The sequence below is a fragment of the Microcaecilia unicolor genome, unplaced genomic scaffold (assembly GCF_901765095.1).
Source record: "Microcaecilia unicolor unplaced genomic scaffold, aMicUni1.1, whole genome shotgun sequence".
Classification (NCBI taxonomy): Eukaryota; Metazoa; Chordata; class Amphibia; order Gymnophiona; family Siphonopidae; genus Microcaecilia; species Microcaecilia unicolor.
In genome coordinates, this window is record NW_021963491.1 from 13,264 (window position 1) to 35,990 (window position 22,727).

Here is a 22,727-nt window from a genome sequence, read left to right on the forward strand (position 1 = left end):
TTGGTCTTTTCCCAGTATGGCGGTGCTTATGTGCTTCCTAAAAGAAAAGACCATAAGCCATTATTAAGATGTGGAAAATCCACTGCTTATTTCTATGATAGGCAACATAAAATGTATTGTACTGTTTTGGGATCTTACCAGGTACTTGTTGGAGACAGGATGCTGGGCTTGATGGACCTTTGTTCTGTCCCAGTTTGGCTACTTAGGTTCTTATGGTTCTTATTAATTTTGCTTCCTAGGCGCAAGAAAAGCAATCGATCAGTGTTTCAAGGAAGGAAATATACGAGGAGATACAGTTGGAAACTGTGGTCTGTCAGGTGGAAAGTACAGGAAGTGTGCTGTTGTGTAAGTAACGAATATGCAGAACATCTTCCACCAAATAATTAAAACAAAGAGGAAATGTGCAGGGCAGTTGGAAGGGGGAGAGAGAGGGGGTAGACGGTGGATGGAAGGGGGAGAGAGACCAAATGCTGTATGGAAGGGTCAGAGAGAGAGGACAAACAATGGATGAAAGGGGAGAGAGATGGAGCAGACACTGGATGGAAAGAGGCAGAGAAACAGGGCAGATGCTAGATAGGGAGGGGAAAGAAAAAAGACAACGTTAATGAGAGACTGGGGAATAAGAGGCAATGGAATAAGAGAGTTGGGGTGAGGGAAAGAGGTTGAAAGCTGTAGGTAAACACAGTAAAACTCCTGACGAGCAGAAGTACATAAGTACATAAGTAGTGCCATACTGGGAAAGACCAAAGGTCCATCTAGCCCAGCATCCTGTCACCGACAGTGGCCAATCCAGGTCAAGGGCACCTGGCACGCTCCCCAAACGTAAAAACATTCCAGACAAGTTATACCTAAAAATGCGGAATTTTTCCAAGTCCATTTAATAGCGGAAACCAGAGACTGGGACAACACAAGCAGAAATAATAAAATGCTAAACAACAAAGGTATTAAAAAGAATTTTACTTTTGGTTTAGGATAAAGTAGTAACTGTGTTAATAAATATTTATAAATATAAGTAGAAAAAGGAAATAAGGTGAGATTTTTTTATTGGACTAGTTTTCACACATTTTAAACTAATTTTCAGAGACCAGAACCTAATTTTCGAAAGGGCAACTATGATAAAATAAGGAAAATGGTTAAAAAGAAGCTAAAAGGATCAGTTGCAAAGGTCAGGACCTTAAGGGGTCCTTTTACTAAGATGCGCTGAAAAATGGCTTGCGGGAGTGTAGGTGCAGGTTTTGGGCATGTGCCATTCCATTTTTCAGTGTGCCTGTGAAAAAGACCTTTTTTTCCCGAAAATGGATGTGCGGCAAAATCAAAATTGCCGCACGTCCGTTTTGGGTCTGAGACCTTACCGCCTGCCATTGACCTAGCGGTAAAGAATCTGGGTGGCAATGACCTACAAGTGTTAAATGCCACTTGGCGCACGTCCATTACGCGCATACGAAAATAAAAAATATTTTTCAGACGCGCGCATCGGGCGCATGCCAAATATGAAATTACCACAAGAGCCATGCGGTAGTCGGGCGGTAACTCCATTTTGGCGTGTGTTGGGCATGCATAGACACTTATGCGGCTTAGTAAAAGGGGCCCCTAAATCAGGTATGGACATTGTTTAAAAATACCATCTTGGAAGCCCAGACCAAATATATTCCACGTATTAACAGAGGTAGAAAGAGAAAATGACAGCCAGCATAGTTAAAAGACGAAGTGAAAGAGGCTATTAGAGCCAAAAGAACATCCTTCAAAGAGAGGAAAAAGGATTTGAATGAAGAAAATAAGGTGCAGCATAAGTACTGCCAAGTTAGATGCGAAGCATTGATAAAGAAGTCTGAAAGAGAATATGAAGAAAAACTTGCCAAACAGGCAAAAACTCATAGTAACAACTTTTTCTGGTACAGAAGCAGCAAGCCTGTGAGGGAAACCGTGCAACTGTTAGATCATGAAGGAGCAAAAGGGGCACTCAGGGATGACAAGGCCATAGCGGAGAGATTGAATGAACTCTTTGCCTCAGTGTTTATGGAAGAAGATGTAAGAGATCTACCTGTACCAGAAATGGTTTTCAAGGGTGGTGATGTGGAGGAACTGAAAGAAACCTCAGTGAACCTGGAAGATGTACTGAGCCACATCAACAAATTAAAGAGTAGTAAATCACCTGGACTGGATGGTACGTTCCCTAGGATACTGAAAGAACTCCAACATGAAATTTATGATCTGTTGTTAATGATCTGTAACCTGTAATCTGAAGATTTGAGGCTGGGCAATGTGACACCGATTTTTAAAAAGGGATCCAGTGGTGATCCGGGAAATTACAGACCAGTAAGCCTGACTTCAGTGCTGGGGAAAATAGTTGAAACTATTATGAAGAATAAAATTACAGAACATGTAGACGAACATGGTTTAATGGGACGGAGTTAGCATAGGTTCAGCCAAGGGAAGTTTTGCCTCACCAGCTTGCTTCATTTCTTTGAAGGCATGAATAAACATGTGGATACAGATGAGCCGGTTGATGTGGTGTATCTAGATTTTCAGAAAGCTTTTGATAAAGTTCCTCATGAGAGACTCCTGAGAAAATTAAAGAGTCATGGGGTAGGAGGCAAGGTTCTGGCGTGGATTAGGAATTGGATATTAGACAGAAAACAAAGGGTAGAGTTAAATGGTTATTTCTCTCAATGGAGAAGGGTGAACAGTGGAGTACCACAGGGATCTGTACTAGGACCTGTACTATTTAACATATTTATAAATGATATGGAAATCAGAATGATGAGTGAGATGATCAAATTTGCAGATGATACAAAACTATTCAGGTTGTTAAAACACGTTCAGACTGTGAAATATTACAGGAAGACCTTAGGGAACTGGAAGACTGGGCATCCAAATGGCAGATGAAATTTAATGTGAACAAATGCAAGGTGATGCACATTGGGAAGAATAATACGAATCATAGTTATCTGATGCTAGGGGTCCACCTTGGGGGTGAGCACTCAAGAAAAAGATGTAGGTGTCATTGTAGATAATACACTAAAATCTTCTGCTCAGTATGTGGTGGTGGCCAAAAAAGCAAACAGGATGCTAGGAATTATTAGGAAAGGGATGGTGAATAAGACCGAAAATACTACAATGCCTTTGTATTGCTCCATGGTGCGACCTCACCTTGAGTATTGCGTTCAGTTCTGGTTGCCATATCTCAAAAAAGATATAGCGGAATTAGAAAAGGTTCAAAGAAAAGGGACTAAAATGATAAAGGGGATGGAAACTTATAGTAAGGCACACGGCCTTTAACTGAGCAAAGGGAAGGTGAAAATATCGTGGTTCATCCACAGTATAATTAACATTCCATAGCCTTCAATAAAGTTTTAAGACAGCGTCTTTATGCTGTGTCATTTATTTTCCATCAGGATAAGTCTAGGGATACTAACTTCTAGGGACAGAAGTTTCAGGTTTTTCCAGATATTTCCAAGGCTACTCAGCTTAGGAGGAAACAGTTCTTGGAGCTATGATAACATGTGATTTCATTGGGGGCCACCTTTCAATTAAAATTTCCTTGTAAATTTTTTATTTCTTACAGAGTAGTGGATATGTTTTCTATGAGGTTTCTCAACTATGATTTTTTTCTGGAAGGGAGAAGTGTCTCGTGAGTTTATTGTGTATCAGTTCATGATATTTAGCTAGACTTAATTTGATTTATTACTGGTATTCCAGGTTATTATTATCTTACTTTGCAATGTACTTCTATACCGCTGATACCTTCAGGATCTTAGAGGTTTTCAATAATTAAAAAACCAAGACAGTCTCATGGGAAGCAAATCACAGAGAACCTTACTGAAGAACTAATTTGAACAAACTTCTTGGTTAAGAAAAAAGATAACTGAGCAGCAAATCAAATATTAAAATCACCCTAGGTGGACCTTGGTGCTTGAACTGCAAGAAGTCTATCCAACATTTTAAATCTCTTTACTCCCTTAATAGATGGAAGGATGAAAAGTGAATTGTGAAATGATCTTCTATCCCTGTTACTGGAAATAAATTCTATATGATTCATTATATAAATTGTGCATTCACTATTTAGATCTTATATAGAAAGCAAAAGAATTTGAACACCTCCTATAGGCAACCAGTGTAAAGGTGATAAATAGAAATAAAACAGAGAAAAGAAAATAAGATGATACCTTTTTATTGGACTAAATACATTTTTTGATTCTCTTTCAAAGATGACCCTTCTTCAGATCAAAAATAAGAAAATGTTGATAAATAACAGTATATTTAAGTGAAACGTCAAAACATTCCAATGACAGACTCACAGGAAGAGGGTGGGGTGGGTGGATTAGAGACAGGGAGAGTTGGATGGTAGATAAGAGGGTGACAAAGCAGTAGAATTTTATGGTTTATAATGGGCTAGAAAACCCAGATCTTTAAGTCCTGTCTGGTGGATGTCAACAAATATGAAGACATTTTATGCTGCTTCTGTAGCAAAAGAATTAATCGGATTGCAGTGCTCTAGATTGTTTGCAATTGCTAGATAACTTGTCTAGGTTCACCCAATACATAAGATTACAATAGTCAAACCTGGACAAAAGCAACACCTGTACCAATAATCTGAACGGCTCAAATTCAAAATACTTTCTTATGCATCTTAAATTCCTCTAGAGAAAGTATTGAGTTGAAAGTCAAGGAATAAATTCTGGTCAACATAAACCCCCAGTATCTTTATAAGAGAAGAAAGTAAATACCTAGTTTGATCCACCATTATATAGTCCACTAAGAGGGGCATAATCGAAAGGGGCCGCCCATCTGTAAGCGGCCACGAGAAGGGGCGGTCCCAACTGTATAATCGAAAAAGATGGGTGGCCATCTTTTCTTTTGATAATACAGTTAGGGCCGGCCAAATGCCTAGGATTTGGGCAGATTTGAGATGGCCGGCCTCGGTTTTCCTCGATAATGGAAACCGAAGGCAGGCATCTCAAAAACAAACAAATCCAAGGCATTTGGTCGTGGGAGGGGCCAGGATTCGTAGTGCACTGGTCCCCCTCACATGCCAGGACATCAATCGGGCACCCTAGGGGGCACTTTTAAAAATAAAAAAAAACATTAAAATACCTCCCAGGTGCATAGCTCCCTTACCTTGGGTGCTGAGACCCCCAAATCCTCCCCCCAAACCCACTCCCCACCACTCTACACCATTACTATAGCACTTATGGGTGAAGGGGGGCACCTACATGTGGGTACAGTGGGTTTTGGGGGGGGGGGTTGGAGGGCTCCCATTTACCACCACAAGTGTAACAGGTAGAGGGGGGGGGTTGGGCCTGGGTCCACCTGCCTGAAGTCCACTGCACCCACTAAAAACTGCTCCAGGGACCTGCATACTGCTGTGATGGAGCTGGGTATGACATTTGAGGCTGGCATACAGGCTGGAAAAAAAGTGTTTAAAGTTGGGTTTTTTTGGTGGGAGGGGGTTAGTGACCACTGGGGGAGTCAGGGGAGGTCATCCCCGATTCCCTATGGTGGTCATCTGGTCATTTAGGGCACTTTTTTAGGACTTGGTCGTGAAAAAAAAGGTTAAAAAAAGTGGCCTAAATTCTTGCTAAGAACGCCCTTCTTTTTTCCATTATCGGCCGAGGGCGCCCATCTCTTAAGCACGCCCCTGTCCCGCCTTCGCTACCCTTCCGACACGCCCCCGGGAACTTTGTTCTTCCCCGCAACAGACTGCAGTTGGGGCGCCCAAAATCAGCTTTCGATTATACCGATTTGGGCGCCCATGGGAGAAGGGCGGCCATCTCCTGATTTGGGTGGGAAGATGGCTGCCCTTCTCTTTTGAAAATAAGGCCGTAAAGGGTCAGGATTTTTATCAGAAAGCAAAAATTTGGTCATCAGCGTTAACTTGAGTCGATAGCTAACATCCATGGCTAAATCAGTGTTAAACATATTTGAACAACTGATGAAACTAAATTTTATAGATGAGTAAATAAGAATTAACATTGTAATATCATCGGCATAACTGTAAGATGATATTAAATAGGGTAGGTGACAAAGGAGATCCCTGTGGGACTCCATAAGGATTTCTCCAACTATCCAATAACTTTCCATTATATTTTACTTTATATGACCCAGAAAACAAAAATCTTCTTCAATACATTACCGTTAATACTGTATATGATTAAGTTTGGAAAGCAAAATATCACAATCTACCAGATCAAAAGCCGACGTAGATCAAACTGTAGAATTAAACGCTTACCATTGTGACGTACTAAGTGCCGAACAATGTCATAAATAGACACAATAACTGTTTCTGTATGATATATGGTGAGGAATGTGCCATTTTCTGATTAAGCCAACTTCCTATGACTTTCCTGATTCATGTCCTTAATTGTGGACTATTGACCTTAAAAATTTTCTTTGTATTCCATGTAAATGGATATTTGTTGCCTATTCAAAGAATGTTCTCTTTTTTGATGTCATCTGTAAAAGCAATTAAATAAAAAAAAAAAAAAGTAACACTCTTAGGTTTTGACATTTCAAGATGGTTCTTCTATCAAAGTGCAATCAATAAAAATAAAATAAAACAGAGAAAATAAAATAAGATGATACCTTTTTTATTGGACTATCTTAATACATTTTTTGATTAGCTTTCGAAAGTAGCCCTTCTTCGTCAGATCAGAAATAAACAAATGTTTATAAATATTAGTATATATAAGTGCTTTGAAAATACACCTCCATGTATTTGTTTCATCACCGGTGGTGGCTAACGCTTCACGGTTCTATGTAAGCCACATTGAGCCTGCAAATAGGTGGGAAAATGTGGGGTATAAATGTAACAAATAAATAAGTGAAGCACAAAAGCATTAAGACAATCCAGGAACTTTGAAGTCAAAATGATTAAATATTTTGACACCCACCAGACAGGACTTAACAAAGATCTGGGCTTTCTAGCTCATTATCCTATATAATAATTTGCACCTCTGTCTGGATGCCTGGGTTCGTAACACAGTTCCCATTGGTCCGCCCTGGGGATGACGTCACAGGGCGGACCAATGGGAAGTGAGAGGGAAGGGAACCCAGCAGCAGCCACCGGAGGTGAGTAAACAATCGCCCCCCCCCCCCGAGTTCCATGACCCCCCTACCTACCTACCTCCCTCCCTCCCTCCACTTCCGTGGCCCACTGCAGTCCAACGTCCCCACTCCCATCTGAGTTTGACGCCCTCCCTCTCCTCCGATTTTCACAGCCCAGCACCTCCCTCCCTCTCTCTCTCTCTCTGTGGGCTCCGTTTTACCTCCTGCTCCGGCAGTGAAGTCCAGCACGCACAGACGCCGCTGCACAGTGCCTTTGCTTTCGTTTCTGTTTCAGCTGTTCCTCTGGTCCCGCCCTCATTCCCTGTTTCTGGAAGGGCGGGACCAGAGAAATAGCTGAAACACAACCGAAAGCGAAGGCACTCTGAAGCGGCGTCCGCGCGTGCTCCTCTTCACTCTTGCCGGCACTGCAGGAGGGAAAAAGTTTTATACATCATCTGGCATTTACGAAGGGTACGGGCAGTAGCACACGTCCTCCTTGCACTCGGGGGCCACAGAGAGACACTGGGTTCTGGAACTCGGTCGACAGTGGGTGCATGGAGCTCGGGGGCCGAAGGAAGAGAGACAAGGGGGGTGGGGTCCAGAGACGACAGAGGGTGGGATCGTAAGACCAGAGAGGGCGGGGGCAACCTCAAATGACACAGTGGGGGAGGGGGTCCTCAGACCAGAGAGATGAGGGAGGGGGTCCCGAGACCAGAGAGGGGGGAAGGGGATCCCGAGACCAGTGATGGTCGGGGGGAAGGGGGTGCCGACACCAGGGGGGGTCCTGACACCACAGAGGGGGGAGGGGGTCCCGACACCACAGAGGGAGCATGGAACTCCGAGAACAAGGAGGGGGCCCTGGAATTCACATGACAGGGAGGGAGGCAGGAAGCCAAGCTGCAACTGCAAGGAAAACCTTGCTAGCGCCCGTTTCATTTCTGTCAGAAACGGGCCTTTTTTTAATAGTAAACCATAAAATTCTACTCTTTGTCACACTTTATTAGTTATTTCTTTATCAGTCTGGGAGCAAATCAACTCTCTCACTCCAAAGAAATTCTCCACTCCAGGTTTTAATGAAACAAATGAAAATCATTCATGGTGATGCACCAGCTTACATGTCAGACCTGATAGACCTCCCACCCAGGAATGCCAAAAGATCATCCCGCACATTCCTTGATCTGCACTTCCCCAGCTGTAAAGGAATGAAATACGAAATAATGCATGCGTCAAACTTTTTACCTACCTGAGCTCACAGTTATGGAACGCATTGCAGCGCAACTTAAAAACGACCTACGAACTAACGAACTTCCGCAAACTACTGAAGACCCATCTCTTTAACAAAGCATACCACAAAGATCAACAAATATGAACTCCTATACATATATCCAGAACTGCCTTCCAATATTTGCTTGTCAAACTACTATCATGTTTTATCATTATCATGTTACCCAAGATCCTTATGCAATACTAAATGTCTATTTTCTTATATATTTCCACTAATCATGACGTAATTTTAAGCCACATTGAGCCTGCAAAGAGTTGAGAAAATGTGGGATACAAATGCAATAAATAAATAAATGCAAACTTTACTGGAACACTGGAATAAGCAGATATCCAAACTTCATACTTTCTGGTTAAAAAAAAAAGTTGCTTTAGTTCCAACAGTTCAACTTACTGAAAGAGGTTTTCTTGCCAGTCCAACACTATTGGTAAAACTGCTATACACCACATTAGCAGTCATATAAGCCTGGGGTATTTACATATTTACAGCTTCACCAGTCCAAAACCCATCCTTTTGGGTAAAATAATCCAAGGCTGTACTTGCAGCGCTGTTTGCAGCAAGCTGTCCCGCTGGGCTTTATCCAGCTGCTGGACCCACTTAGGATCAGACCTCCCTGTCTGTCTGTCCTTACAATCCAGTTAATGCTTAAATTGGCAAAAACCTCCTTTTAATTTAGCCTTAGGTTATTGGTCCTGATCAGGACACCCCCTCTCCTCACGGATCCTGGCAGGACTAATACTTACCTCCCAATACAATACGAGTAAATTTACCACCATCAATACACCAAAATTAAATCTGCCAATCTCAAAAACCTTAAAAATCCTTGGAGTTACTATTGACCGGCACCTAACACTCGAGACCCACGCGAACAACACAACCAAAAAGATGTTCTACTCAATGTGGAAATTAAAAAGAATAAGACCATTTTTCCCAAGGTCCGTCTTCCGCAGCCTGGTGCAATCACTCGTGCTCAGCCATTCAGACTATTGCAACTCACTCTACGCAGGCTGCAAAGAACAAATACTGAAAAAACTCCAAACAGCCCAGAACACAGCAGCCAGACTTATATTCGGAAAACCAAAATACGAAAGTGCAAAACCCCTACGAGAAAAACTGCACTGGCTCCCACTCAAAGAACGTATCACTTTCAAAGTATGCACCTTGGTTCACAAGATCATTCATGGTGAAGCCCCTGCCTACATGTCAGACTTGATAGACCTACCACCCAGGAATGCTAAAAAATCATCCCGAACTTTCCTTAATCTCCACTTCCCTAACTGCAGAGGCCTAAAACACAAATTAATGCATGCATCAACCTTTTCCTATATGAGTACACAGTTCTGGAACGCACTACCACGCAACCTGAAAACCATTCACGAATTAACCGACTTCTGCATACTACTGAAGACCCATCTTTTTGACAAAATATATCACAAGGATCAAAACACATAAATTCCTTATATATTTATTTATTTATTTATTTATTGCATTTGTATCCCACATTTTCCCACCTCTTTGCGGGCTCAGTGTGGCTTACAATATATTGTGAATGATGGAAATATAATTTGTTACAATTTGTTACAGTACTGTTATGGTTACATAGTGAGGAGTTATGTGAAGGCAAAGTGAGAATCAAAATATCATTTGGGGAAATAGAGCAGTGGAATGTATCAATGGGGAAATGATAGGGCGATAGAATGTAATTTTGGAAGTAGAACAGTGGAATGTATCAATGGACAAAATATCTTTTGTGGATATAACAATGCAGTGTATCAATGGGGAAATGATAGGGCGATAGAACAATAGCAAGAGAGCATTAGGGTTTAGCAATTTTATCTGAGGGTAGAGTTTTAGGTGTGGTGAAAGTACGGGGAAGAGAATTCGGAAGAGAGTGTATTGATGCATTTCTATTAGTGTGTATGGAATTCATGTGTTCTGATCCTTGCAATAGATTTTTTCAAAGAGATGAGTCTTTAGTAGTTTGCGGAAGTCGGTTAGTTCGTAGGTCATTTTCAGGTTGCGTGGTAGTGTATTCCAGAAGTGCGTGCTCTTATAAGGGAAGGTTGATGCATGCAGTACTTTGTATTTTATACCTTTGCACTTCGTTAGTTAGAAATGTCTCATAATATTTCCTTTTGCACTCTCATTTTACGTACCTTCACCACATATGAAACCCCTCACTTATAGCTAGAAATGTGTCATGTCTCATGAAGTTATCCTCAAGTTGCTACCCTATAGTTCTTATTGCCTCATAATGTTATCTTCACTTTGTCTTCTCATAATTCCTCACCATGTAACCCATAATCAAATTGTAACAAATTGTACTTCCATCATTCACGATGTATTGTAAGCCACACTGAGCCTGCAAAGAGGTGGGAAAATGTGGGATACAAATGCAATAAATAAGACAACCAAAGATCATATGCTCTTCACAACAGCGTTTATTCATTTTTAACTCCATCCTATATGATGACATCTATCCATCTTAACCCACAAACATTTCCCCATAAACACTCCCTTCTCACTCTCCCTTTCCAACCCGCTCCCTCCCCCCTGTAACTCTGAAGGGAGGGGTCTCTCAGTTCTAGCAATCCTCAATATATTTGGGGGATTACAGATAATACATATTATCTGTATTAGCTATACCTAATGTTTGGCAGTTTAACAGTGAACTAAAGGCTAGCAGAGCTGAAGCCTAGTGGCCACGTGAGGCTAACACAGATTACCTGCCCCCAGTCTGAGAAGAGGAAATTTGAGAACTAGAACTCTTAGCATAATTATTTTTAGCAGTCTGGAATTTATAACAACCGATCTCACATTCTCTTATGATCCAAATATAAAGCCCTGTTATACGGACAATCAATGAAGCAAGTCTCAGTGGTTATAAAAATAAAGACTGATTATTTACAAGTGAGTAAAGTGATATGGTAGCCATGTTAGTCCACTTTTAAAGGTAGTAAATAGAAATAAAACAAAACCATAGAAAAGAAAATAAGACACCTTTTATATTTACAAGTGAAAACACAAGTGACTGCAAATTATTCAGAATTATATAAGAATGCAAGAAAACTCAGGAAACCAAAAGACAAATAAGGGAAGAGGACAGGGAAAAGGACGGAGTAAATGCACACTAAACCCTAAGGTAGGCCTCTTCTCTTAATCTGAAACAACTGTATACAACCTGAATATAGACGAGGCATCAGATGATCAGTAATAGGCAGAAGATCCCCAGACGAGTCTCAGCAGAGCAGTGTAGAGTGGGTGGCTGGTATAGAACCTGAGTCCAGATCAGGTGGAAGAACCAGCTGTTTATAGAGTTCTGATGGAGCAGAAATCCTTGGAGCTAGCAAGCGCCTTCCCCTTGTTCTGGATCAACTGACATGGGGATTTATTGCACAGCCATGTAGCATCAGCAAACTGCAAAGCCAGTGAATTCTGACCTTGCCTTTATTGACATGTTGTTGCTTAGGCTCCAAATTGTCTATCATAACAGTCTTGTTTATTTCAGATGTTATGATCTGAAGAATCACAATATTGTCCCATTTTCGTCATTCTGGTGGGTCAACACCATGAGTCATTGTTCCACTAAACAAGGAGAAATTTGCTTTCCTTTAGTCCCTTTAGACTGATGGGTTATGCACGCACTCCTTTCAGCAGGTGGAGACTGAGAATACTGAATCTAGGCTCACATGGCCAGGGCTCTTATTGGCTCTCTAGAGTCAGAAGTTCTCAGTCTCTACCTGCTGGAAGGAGTGCGTGCATAACCCATCAGTCTAATCCTGGGCCGGTCCGGAGGGAAGCTAAGGGATATGCAGATGTCACAGCTGCCCAGCTATGGTGTTAGCCAAGCAGGGACCTTCCTTGCCAAGTCATTCTGATCTTACACCATGTCTGTAGGAAGGAAGTTTCATTAGTCAGACTCTGAGCTGCAGTGCCATATGGTCTGTTACTACACAGTAGTGCTACATAGTACTATGTAGGGAGTGGTCTGAATATCGGCCCCCTTGTGTTTTTTTTACAGGGATACTCTGTGTGGAAAACTCCACTGTGAGAACGTGAAAAACAGCCTTAATGCCATAGTGACGACCTTCATTAGCAATGGAATGAAATGCACTAGTGTGGACTTCAACCTGGGAACTGATGTCCCTGATCCTGGTTTGGTCCAGCAAGGAAGCCCATGTGCAGAGGGCAAGGTAGGAAGGATGCAGATGTGGAGGATGAGGAGAAGCTGACAGAGTCTGGGCAGACTATGGACTCCTCGGGGGTTGGGATGCGTACAGATGGCAGGGTACGGAAGAAGCAGTTTGATGTTTGTTTATCTTGTACGTACAGAAGATAATTCTCTGATTTGTATCTGTTGAAATCACTAACTGCCTGATATTCAAAATGGTTTAACCAGGTAGAAGAAGCTCCTGCCCTCTTAAACCCTGTTGAACGATGCAGAAGACTTAACCAGTTAGTGTCGTTTTATATTGCTGTGAACCAGCCATCAACTAAGCATTAGGTAGGGGAGGGCAGGTTTTTCAGTCCACTAACCAGCTAAGTAACCGCATAACGTTAGGACAGAAAAACGGCTCTTCTAGTTTTATGCGCTAAAGTTAACCAGTCACTGGTCTGAATATCGACTGGTGCCCGGTTAGCTTCTGGGTGACCGCTGAGATGCGATTGTTCAACCCTAGCAATAGCCGGGGTCAGTTCAGCCCCTGGCTTTAAGTGGCTCATACACTACTTACCACCGCGGACTGAATGTCGGGCAGAGAATATTTATTGATGGTGAAACAATTTTAAAAATATCTACCATGTTCTGTTTCTCCCTTACAGGCCTGTGTAGATAATCGGTGTGTAAATGCAACAGCCCTGGGCTACAGCTGTAATGTGGCACAAAAATGCAACAATCGAGGTGTAAGTAAGAGGCTGCTGTGAGGTCACAGGATGTAAAGCTGTATCACCGCTGGTGTGTGAGGCTGTAGTCAGTGGCGTTCCTGGGGGGGCTGACACCCAGGACGGATCGCCGATGCGCCCCGCCCCCCCGGGTGCAGCCCCCCCCCCCCCGATGCAGCGCGGAACCCCCCCCCGGCAAAAGGGCACCCCCGCGAAGGAACCCACCCACCCCACCCCCGCCAGGTGCATGCCGCTGGGGGGGGGGGGTGCCGTGCGCGCCTGTCCTCCATTGTTCCATGCTTCTTCTCTGCCCCGGAACAGGTGAAGAAGCATGGACCAACGGAGGACAGGCGTGCACCCGGGGCAGACCGCACCCACCGCCCCCCCCTAGGAACGCCACTGGCTGTAGTGAGGGTTGTGTGTGAAAGAAAGAGGGTGGAAGGTTGTGTGTGTGAAACACTGGATGAGTGGCTGCTTTATTGAAGGGGGTGTGTAAGGCTGCTCCAGGGTCACAGGGAGCAGCAGTGAGATCTGAAGCAGGTGTAACCTGATCCTGCTATCCCGGGTTAGAAGGGGCTCCAGAGGTTCTGCAGGTTTTTATCACTTAACTCACTCTGGAGGACTTAGCTCTGTATGTGAGAAATGATATCATAGCGACTGAAATGACAGGGACCTGGGGAAAGGAGGAAGCGATTTGGATCACCTTAAAAAGAGATGATGGAACCTCTGTCCACATGGGTGTTGTCTACAGACCTCCGACACAATTGGAGGAACTAGATAAAGATTTGGCTACAGATATCCAAAAGTTGGAAAAGAAAAGAGAGGTGCTGTTGCTGGGAGATTTCAATCTGCTGGATGCGGATTGGAAAGTTCCATCTGCAGAATCGGAAAGAAGTAGAGAGATCCTGGATGTTTTTCAGTGTTGTGCTCAGACAAATAGTGACAGAACCCAGGAAGGAGGGAGTGATGCTGGATCTGGTGCTGACAAATGGGGAAAGTGTGTCTAATGTCCAAGTGGGAGCCCACCTGGGCAGCAGTGACCATCAAACAGTTTGGTTTGATATATCAGCTGAAGTAGAGGGCAGTCACTCAAAACTCAAAGTCCTGGATTTCAAACATGCTGACTTTAGTAAAATGGGGGAATACCTGAGGAAGGAGCTGATGGGCTGGGAAGACATACGAGAAGTGGAAGGACAGTGGTTCAGGCTGAAAGAAAAAATCCAAAAAAACAGGAGTAGCCTCCACGGAGAAACAAAACAAAACAGCAAAAGTAGAGGCTGACAAATGTACAAATCAATAGGGAGATAATATCAAAGCGCAGTTTATTCAGAATATTCATATCAAGGACCTGACACGGTACATAAGTACATAAGTAATGCCATACTGGGAAAAGAGCAAGGGTCCATCGAGCCTAGCATTCTGTCCACGACAGCGGCCAATCCAGGCCAAGGGCACCTGGCAAGCTTCCCAAATGTACAAACATTCTATACATGTGATTCCCTGAATTGTGGATTTTTCCCAAGTCCATTTAGTAGCGGTTTATGGACTTGTCCTTTAGGAAACTGTCTAACCCCTTTTTAAACTCTACCAAGGTAACCGCCTTCACCACGTTCTCCAGCAACGAATTCCAGAGTTTAATTATGCGTTGGGTGAAGAAACATTTTCTCCGATTTGTTTTAAATTTACTACACTGTAGTTTAATCGCATGCCCCCTAGTCCTAGTATTTTTGGAAAGCGTGAACAGACGCTTCACATCCACCTGTTCCACTCCACTCATTATTTTATATACCTCTATCATGTCTCCCCTCAGCCGTCTCTTCTCCAAGCTGAAAAGCCCTAGCCTCCTTAGTCTTTCTTCATAGGGAAGTCGTCCCATCCCCGCTATCATTTTAGTCGCCCTTCGCTGCACCTTTTCCAATTCTACTATATCTTTCTTGAGATGCGGCGACCAGAATTGAACACAATACTCAAGGTCTATGTTTCGGCGCTCAAGCGCCTGCCTCAGGGGTCACAAACAACTTTCTCTGAAAAGAAGCTGATTGGCTTTGATGAATCCTTTTTGTATGCACGTGGTTATATAACAATTTAATCCACGGAGAGAATAAATTGTTATATAACCACGTGCATACAAAAAGGATTCATCAAAGCCAATCAGCTTCTTTTCAGAGAAAGTTGTTTGTGACCCCTGAGGCAGGCGCTTTAGTGCCGAAACACGGACCAGGCTGAAAGAAGCTATAAATATGACCACAAACCTTTATGTAAGGAGAGTAAATAAAAGCGAGAGAATAAGGAAAGTGGCTGAGAAAATTAAGGCATTCATGAAATACAGAAAAACTCAACAAGAGAAACACAGAGAGGAATACCGGATGAAACTGAAAGAAGCCAAGAGACATATACGTCTGGAGAAAGCGCAAGTGGAAGAACAAATGGCTAGAAGTGTAACAAAGGGTGACAAAATATTTTTCAGGTACATTAGTGAAAGGAGGAAGACTAAGAATGGAATTGTGAGATTGAAAGATGCTGTGAACCGCTATGTAGAGAATGATGAAGAAAAAGCAAATGTGCTAAACAAATACTTCTCCTCTGCTTTCAAGGAAGAAAATCCTGGTGAAGGACCACGATTGACTGGCAAAAGTACATATGAGAATGGAGCAGATATAGCACCGTTCATGGAAAAGAGTGTTTATGAACAACTTGAAAATCTAAAGGTGGACAAAGCCATGGGACCGGATGAGATCCATCCCAGGATATTGAGGGAGCTCAGAGAGGTTCTGACGGGTCCCCTTAAAGATTTGTTTAATAAATCCTTGCAGATAGGGGAGGTTCCATGGGATTAGAGAAGAGTGGATGTGGTCCCTCTTCACAAAAGTAGTGACAGAGAAGGAGCTGGAAACTATAGGCCGTTAATCCACGCTTCGGTTATTGGAAAAGTAATGGAAGCAATGCTGAAGGAATGAATAGTGAATTTCCTGGAAGCCAATAAGTTGCAAGATCTGAGACAACATGCCAAGGAATGTCACTGAATTCTTTGACTGAGTGACCAGAGAATTGAATCAAGGACATGTGATTGATATAATCTACTTAGATTTCAGCAAAGCTTTTGACACGGTTCCTCTCAGGAGGTTCTTGAATAAATTTGACAGGCTGAAGATAGAACCCAGCGTGGTGAACTGGATTAGGAACTGAATGACAGACAGAATGATGCCAGAAGGTGGTGGTTAATGGAATTCACTCGGATGAGGGAAAGGTGAGTAGTGGAGTGCCTCAGCGATCGGTGCTGGGGCCGATTCTGTTCAATATATTTGTGAGTGACATTGCTGAAGGGTTAGAAGGGAAAGTGTACCTTTTTGCAGATTTGTAACAGAGCGGACACCCCGGTGGGAGTGGAAAACATGAAAAAAGATCTGCAGAAGCTAGAAGAATGATCTAATGTTTGGCAATTAAAATTCAATGCAAAGAAGTGCAAAGTGATGAACTTAGGAAGTAGAAATCCACGGGAGATGTATGTATTAGGCGGTGAGAGTCTGATATGTACAGACGGGGAGAGGGATCTTGGGGTGATAGTATCTGAGGATCTGAAGGCGGCGAAACAGTGTGACAAGGCGGTGGCCATAGCTAGAAGGTTGCTTGGCTGTATAGAGAGAGGTGTGACCAGCAGAAGAAAGGAGGTGTAGATGCCCCTGTATAAGTCGTTGGTGAGGCCCCACCTGGAGTATTGTGTTCAGTTTTGGAGGCCGTATCTTGCTAAGGATGTAAAAAGAATTGAAGCGGTGCAAAGAAAAGCTACGAGAATGATATGGGATTTGCGTTACAAGACGTATGAGGAGAGACTTACTGACCTGAACATGTATACCCTGAAGGAAAGGAGAAATAAAGGTGATATGATACAGATGTTCAAATATTTGAAAGGTATTAATCCGCAAATGAACCTTTTTCGGAGATGGGAAGGAGGTAGAACGAGAGGACATGAAATGAGGTTGAAGGGGGGCAGACTCAAGAGTAATGTCAGGAAGTATTTTTTCACAGAGAGAGTGGTGGATACTTGGAATGCCCTCCTGCGGGAGGTGGTGGAGATGAAAATGGTAATGGAATTCAAAAACGCATGGGATAAACACAGAGCAATCCTGTTCAGAAGGAATGGATCCACAGAAGCTTAGCGGAGATTGGGTGGCAACACCAGGTAATTGGGAAGCAAATTTATTGCAGGCTCAATGTGGCTTACAATACATCATGAATAGTGGAAATAGGACAGTATAGACATTTGGCATTACAGAAGGATTTTGGGTTACATGATAATGATAAAGCATAGTAGCAATATAACAAGATAAACATTATAAGACAGTTCTAGATGCATGTGGGGAATTTCACATGTCTTGATCTCTTGTTGAAGAGATGGGTCTTCAATAGTTTGCGGAAGCTGGCTAGTTCATAGATCGTTTTTAGGTTGCGTGGCAGCGCATTCCAGAATTGTGTGCTCATATAGGAAAAGGTTGATACGTGCATTAGCTTGTATTTTAAGCCTTTGCAGTTGGGGAAATGAAGATTAAGGAATGTGCGAGATGATTTTTTAGCATTTCTGGGTGGTAAGTCTATCAGGTTTGACATGTAGACTGGAGCAGCGCCATGGATGATTTTGTGAATTAGGGTGCATACCTTGAACGCGATGTGTTCTTTGAGTGGGAGCCAGTGTAGCTTCTCTCGTAGGGGTTTAGCACTTTCATATTTTGGTTTTCCGAATATGAGTCTAGCTGCAGTGTTCTGGGCAGTCTGGAGTTTTTTGAGTATTTGCTCTTTGCACCCGGCGTAAAGTGCATTGCACTAGTCTAGATGACTGAGTACCAATGATTGTACCAGATTACGGAAGATGGTCCTTGGAAAGTGTTGGGCAGACTTCTACAGTCTGTGCCCTGAAAATGGCAAGGACAAATCAAGGTCAGGTATACATATAAAGTAGCATATACGAGTTTATCGTGTTGGGCAGACTGGATGGACCGTACAGGTCTTTCTCTGCTGTCATCTACTATGTTACTATGGTCCCGTCAGCTAATCCACTCAGGAACCAGACGATACCCAAAGGATTAAAAGAACTGGAACATTTATTAACTTCTTAACTGATGGTTTCCACTGCATTGGTCTTCATACAGTTCAATTATAATTCAAAATTGCTTTCCAGGTGATGATAAGCAATAATACATTTCCTGGTTAATACACGTGCTTAACGCCTCATGCCTGTCCTGCAGCTCAGTTAGGACCCAGAGTGGATTTCACATTCCCTATGTACTTCAATACCATCCGGGCTAGACTCCCAGTAAGTGCATACTCCCTTCGGGCTGCCACCCTGAAGGTCTTGCTATCAGCCAGGTGTACACTGCAATTTTACCTGAGCCCACCTGAGCCCCGGTTATGGCCGGACTCCCCAATCCACCGAGTTTCTAGCTCCTCTAATGACTGATGCATATAACAGCTTACTGCCCGGATAATCTATCCACTGGTCACAATGTTACTGGACTTCCCCTTCTCTTGCAATGGGTCATCTGGTAGGGGGACTATCAGTAACACCGAACTCGCACACCCAGAGCTGGTTACTTTATCAAGAGACAGAACCAGAGTCAAAATCCTTCCCGCAAGGTTTCCCTTATATATCCTTTGATCTCCTCCCGGGTCTTCCGGTCACTCCCCTAATGAGCAGCTACCCGTGGGCCCACTCGATCATGTTCTTAACAGACCATGGGTTACACAGGCACCCTACAAGGACTACCAGATTCTCTGGAATTGGCACCCCTTGGGCGATGTGAACTGTGTCATTGTGTCCCTGTCAGTGAGGAAGGGTTTGTGTGTGTGTGTGTGGGGGGGGGGGGGGCGGGTTTGCTCTCAGTAAAACACTCTGTATTGTATTATTTAGATTTGCAATAACAATGGAAACTGTCATTGTGACCCTGGCTGGGCGCCACCATCTTGTGACAGATCAGGCTGTGGAGGAAGTGTGGACAGTGGCCCTACTTGTATAGGTAATTATTGTCTTTCTTTATTTCCCCTACTGTTCCCTTTATGTTCACAAGAACCAAGTGTAATTGACACCTTTTTACTGCAGTAATGTAACGTATCTGAGAAGCTTTGCAGCGTTTCCCTCTGCATTGGCTTAGGGGGGGAAATGGTGTAGCTACACTAGGTTTAAATAGGCTGTATAGCTCAGAGAAGAGGGGTGTGAGGGATAGACAGAGGTTAGGAGACAGTGACCGTTATGTTCAAGGGCTCTATATCACTTAATGCCTGAGACAGCTGATGTCTCGGAGTACCCTGCTTTTGGTTTCTAGGAAAAAGATGCCGGTACTCACGAGCTGCACGGGAATGAGGACTCAGGGATTCCCACAGGGATGGAAGAAGTTGCATTGGGATTCCTATGGGAGTCTAGTCAAAATCTCTGGTGACTCCAGATTGAGGCTTGGCACACTTATTGGTTGAATAGTGAAACCATCCAAAAAGCCACAGGAGGCTGTTGGGATTGGAAGGGACTGTATGAGATTCCAAAGGAAACTGAAAACTTTCTTATTTCAGAAATTTCTTGTTGCTAAATAATCCTTATTGGATGTTTTTTTATTATCTATGTTATTAATATTATGTATGCTATGTTAGAGGTGATTTGTTATTGTAACTTAAGAACCTAAGAATAGCCATTCTGGGTCAGACCAAACATCTAGCCCAGTATCTTGCTTCCAGCAGTGGGCAGTCCCGGTCACCAGTACCTGGCTGAAACCCAAATAGTAGCAACATTCCACTCTACCAATCCCAGGGCAAGCAGTGGCTTCCCCCATGTCCATCTCAATAACAGACTATGGACTTTTCCTCCAGGAACTTGTCCAAACCTTTTTTAAACCCAGACACGCTAACCACTGTTACCACATCCTCCGGCAAAAACTTCCAGAGTGAAAAAATATTTCCTCCTATTTGTTTTAAAAGTATTTCCATGTAATTTCATTGAGTGTCCCCTGGTCTTTGTACTTTTTGAAAGAGTGAAAAATCGATATCCACCTCAGCCGCCTCTTTTCCAAGCTGAAGAACCATAACCTCTTTAGCCTTTCCTCAAATGGGAGGAGTTCCATCCCCTTTATCATTTCGGTCGCTCTTCTTTGACCCTTTTCTAATTCCACTATATCTTTTTTGAGATAGAGTGACCAGAACTGAACGCAATACTCAAGGTGAGGTTGCACCATAGAGCAATACAGAGGCATTATAATATTCTTGGTCTTATTTTGCATCCCTTTCCTTATAATTCCTAGCATTCTGTTTGCTTATTTGGCTACCGCCACACACCCGGCAGAAGATTTCAGTGTATTGAGTTAAATTATGATGTCCTCTTTCCTGATATTTACTTCAAACCAGAAACACCAAGCTGAGATAACCTCTATCCCAGGAGTTCTCAACTCCATTCTCAGGACACAACAAGCCAGTCATAAACATAGAAATATGAAGGCAGATAAAGACCGTCCAGCTTATAATCGAACGAGAAAAACGCCCAAGTTCCAACCTAAATCGGGAGATGGGCGTTTATCTCACAAAAACGAATAACGCGGTATAATCAAAAGCCGAATTTGGGACGCTTTCAACTGCACTCCGTCGCGGATGCGGACAAAGTTGACGGGGGCGTGTCGAAGGCGTGTCGAAGGCGGAACTGGGGCGTGGTTATCGGGCGAACAGAGATGGGCGCCCTTTCGCCGATAATGGAAGAAAAATATGCGATTTTAGCGAGAATTTAGGGCACTTTTCCTGGACCCTGTTTTTCCACGAATAAGGCCCCAAAAAGTGCCCTAAATGACCAGATGACCACTGGAGGGAATCGGGGATGACCTCCCCTGACTTCCCCAGTGGTCACAAACCCCCTCCCAGCACAAAATATGACGTTTCACAACTTTTTCTTTTCACCCTCAAATGTCATACCTACCTCCCTGGCAGCAGTATGCAGGTTACTGGAGCAGTTGTTAGGGGGTGCAGTGGACTTCAGGCAGGTGGACCCAGGCCCATCCCCCCCCTACCTGTTACAATTGTGCTGCTTAATGCGTTAGTCGTCCAACCCCCCCAAACCCACTGTACCCACATGTAGGTGCCCCCCCTTCACCCCTTAGGGCTATAGTAATGGTGTAGACTTGTGGGCAGTGGGTTTTGAGGGGGATTTGGGAGGCTCAACACACAAGGGAAGGGTGCTATGCACCTGGGAGCTCTTTTACCTTTTTTTTTTGTTTTGTAAAAGTGCCCCCTAGGGTGCCCGGTTGGTGTTCTGGCATGTGAGGGGGACTAGTGCACTACGAATCATGGCCCCTCCCACGAACAAATGCCTTGGATGTATTCGTTTTTGAGCTGGGCGCTTTCATTTTCCATTATCACTGAATAACAAAAACGCCCAGCTCACAAAGTAGCGAATAACATATGGGCGTCTATTTTTTTCGAAAATACGGTTGGCTCCGCCCCTTCACGGACCCGTTCTCGGAGATAAACGCCCATGGAGATAGGCGTTATCGTTCGATTATGCCCCTCCATATGGCCCATCTAGTCTGTCCATCCATACCATCTACTATCCCTATCACTCCCTTAGAGATCCTATGTACTTGTCCCAAGCTTCCTTGAATTCAGGTACAGTTTTCATCTCCACCACCTCCAGTAGGAGGCCGTTCCATGAATTCACCACCCTTTCCGTGAAGAAGTATTTCCTCAGGTTACTTCTAATTCTATTCCCTTTCACCTTCATCCTGTGCCCTCTCATTCAATAGGTTATTACGAAGACCACTGACCATTTTAGTAGCTGACCTCTGGGCCGACTCCATCCTGTTTATATTTTCTGAAGGTTTGGTCTCCAGAATTGTACACAATATTGTAAATGAGGTCACACCAGAGTCTTATACAGGGGCATCATCACCTCCTTTTTCCTACTGGCCATTCCTCTCTCTATGCACCCAAGTATCCTTCTAGCTTTCTCCGTTACCTTTTCTACCTATTTGGGCACCTTGAGATCATCACATACAATCACACCCAAGTCCTGCTCCTCTTTCATGCACAGAAGTTCCTCACCCTCTACACTGTACTGTTCCCTCGGGTTTTTGCAGCCCCAAAACATGACCCTACATTTTAAAAATCTTAGCTGACAAACTCTGGACCATTCATCAGGTTTTGCTAGGTCCTTCCTCAGGTTTTCAGGATATCCACAGTGGATATGCATGAGATAAATTTGCATGCATTACCTCCATTATATGCAAATTTCTCTCATGCATATTTATTGTGGATATCCTGAAAACCTGACTGGCCAGGTATGTCCCAAGGACTGGATTAAGAATCACTGCTCTGTCCTGATAATTATTCTGGCTCATGGACACCTTGGGATAGCCTCCTCCCCGATAATCTAGACCATGAATACCAAACTGCGATACCTCTCCTCTCTGATAATTAATTCAGGCTAAACACCACAGTGTGAACCCCTCTTTCCTATCACTAGTACCAGTACTTAATTCTATAGAACTATGCGGCTAAGCGG

The 22,727-nt window shown here is 43.4% G+C and overlaps 1 protein-coding gene across 1 annotated transcript in view; it reads left to right on the forward strand.

The window, feature by feature from the left end:
- LOC115459362 (disintegrin and metalloproteinase domain-containing protein 9-like) overlaps positions 1–22,727 on the forward strand; it is a gene marked incomplete at its 5' end in the record, with an annotated part of 45,652 nt that overhangs the window by 12,411 nt on the left and 10,514 nt on the right. Inside the window, 4 exons of the mRNA XM_030189200.1 lie at positions 240–345; positions 12,348–12,519; positions 13,148–13,228; positions 19,110–19,215. Of these exons, the coding sequence (XP_030045060.1) occupies positions 240–345; positions 12,348–12,519; positions 13,148–13,228; positions 19,110–19,215 (465 nt within the window). The remainder of the gene's footprint in view (positions 1–239; positions 346–12,347; positions 12,520–13,147; positions 13,229–19,109; positions 19,216–22,727) is intronic.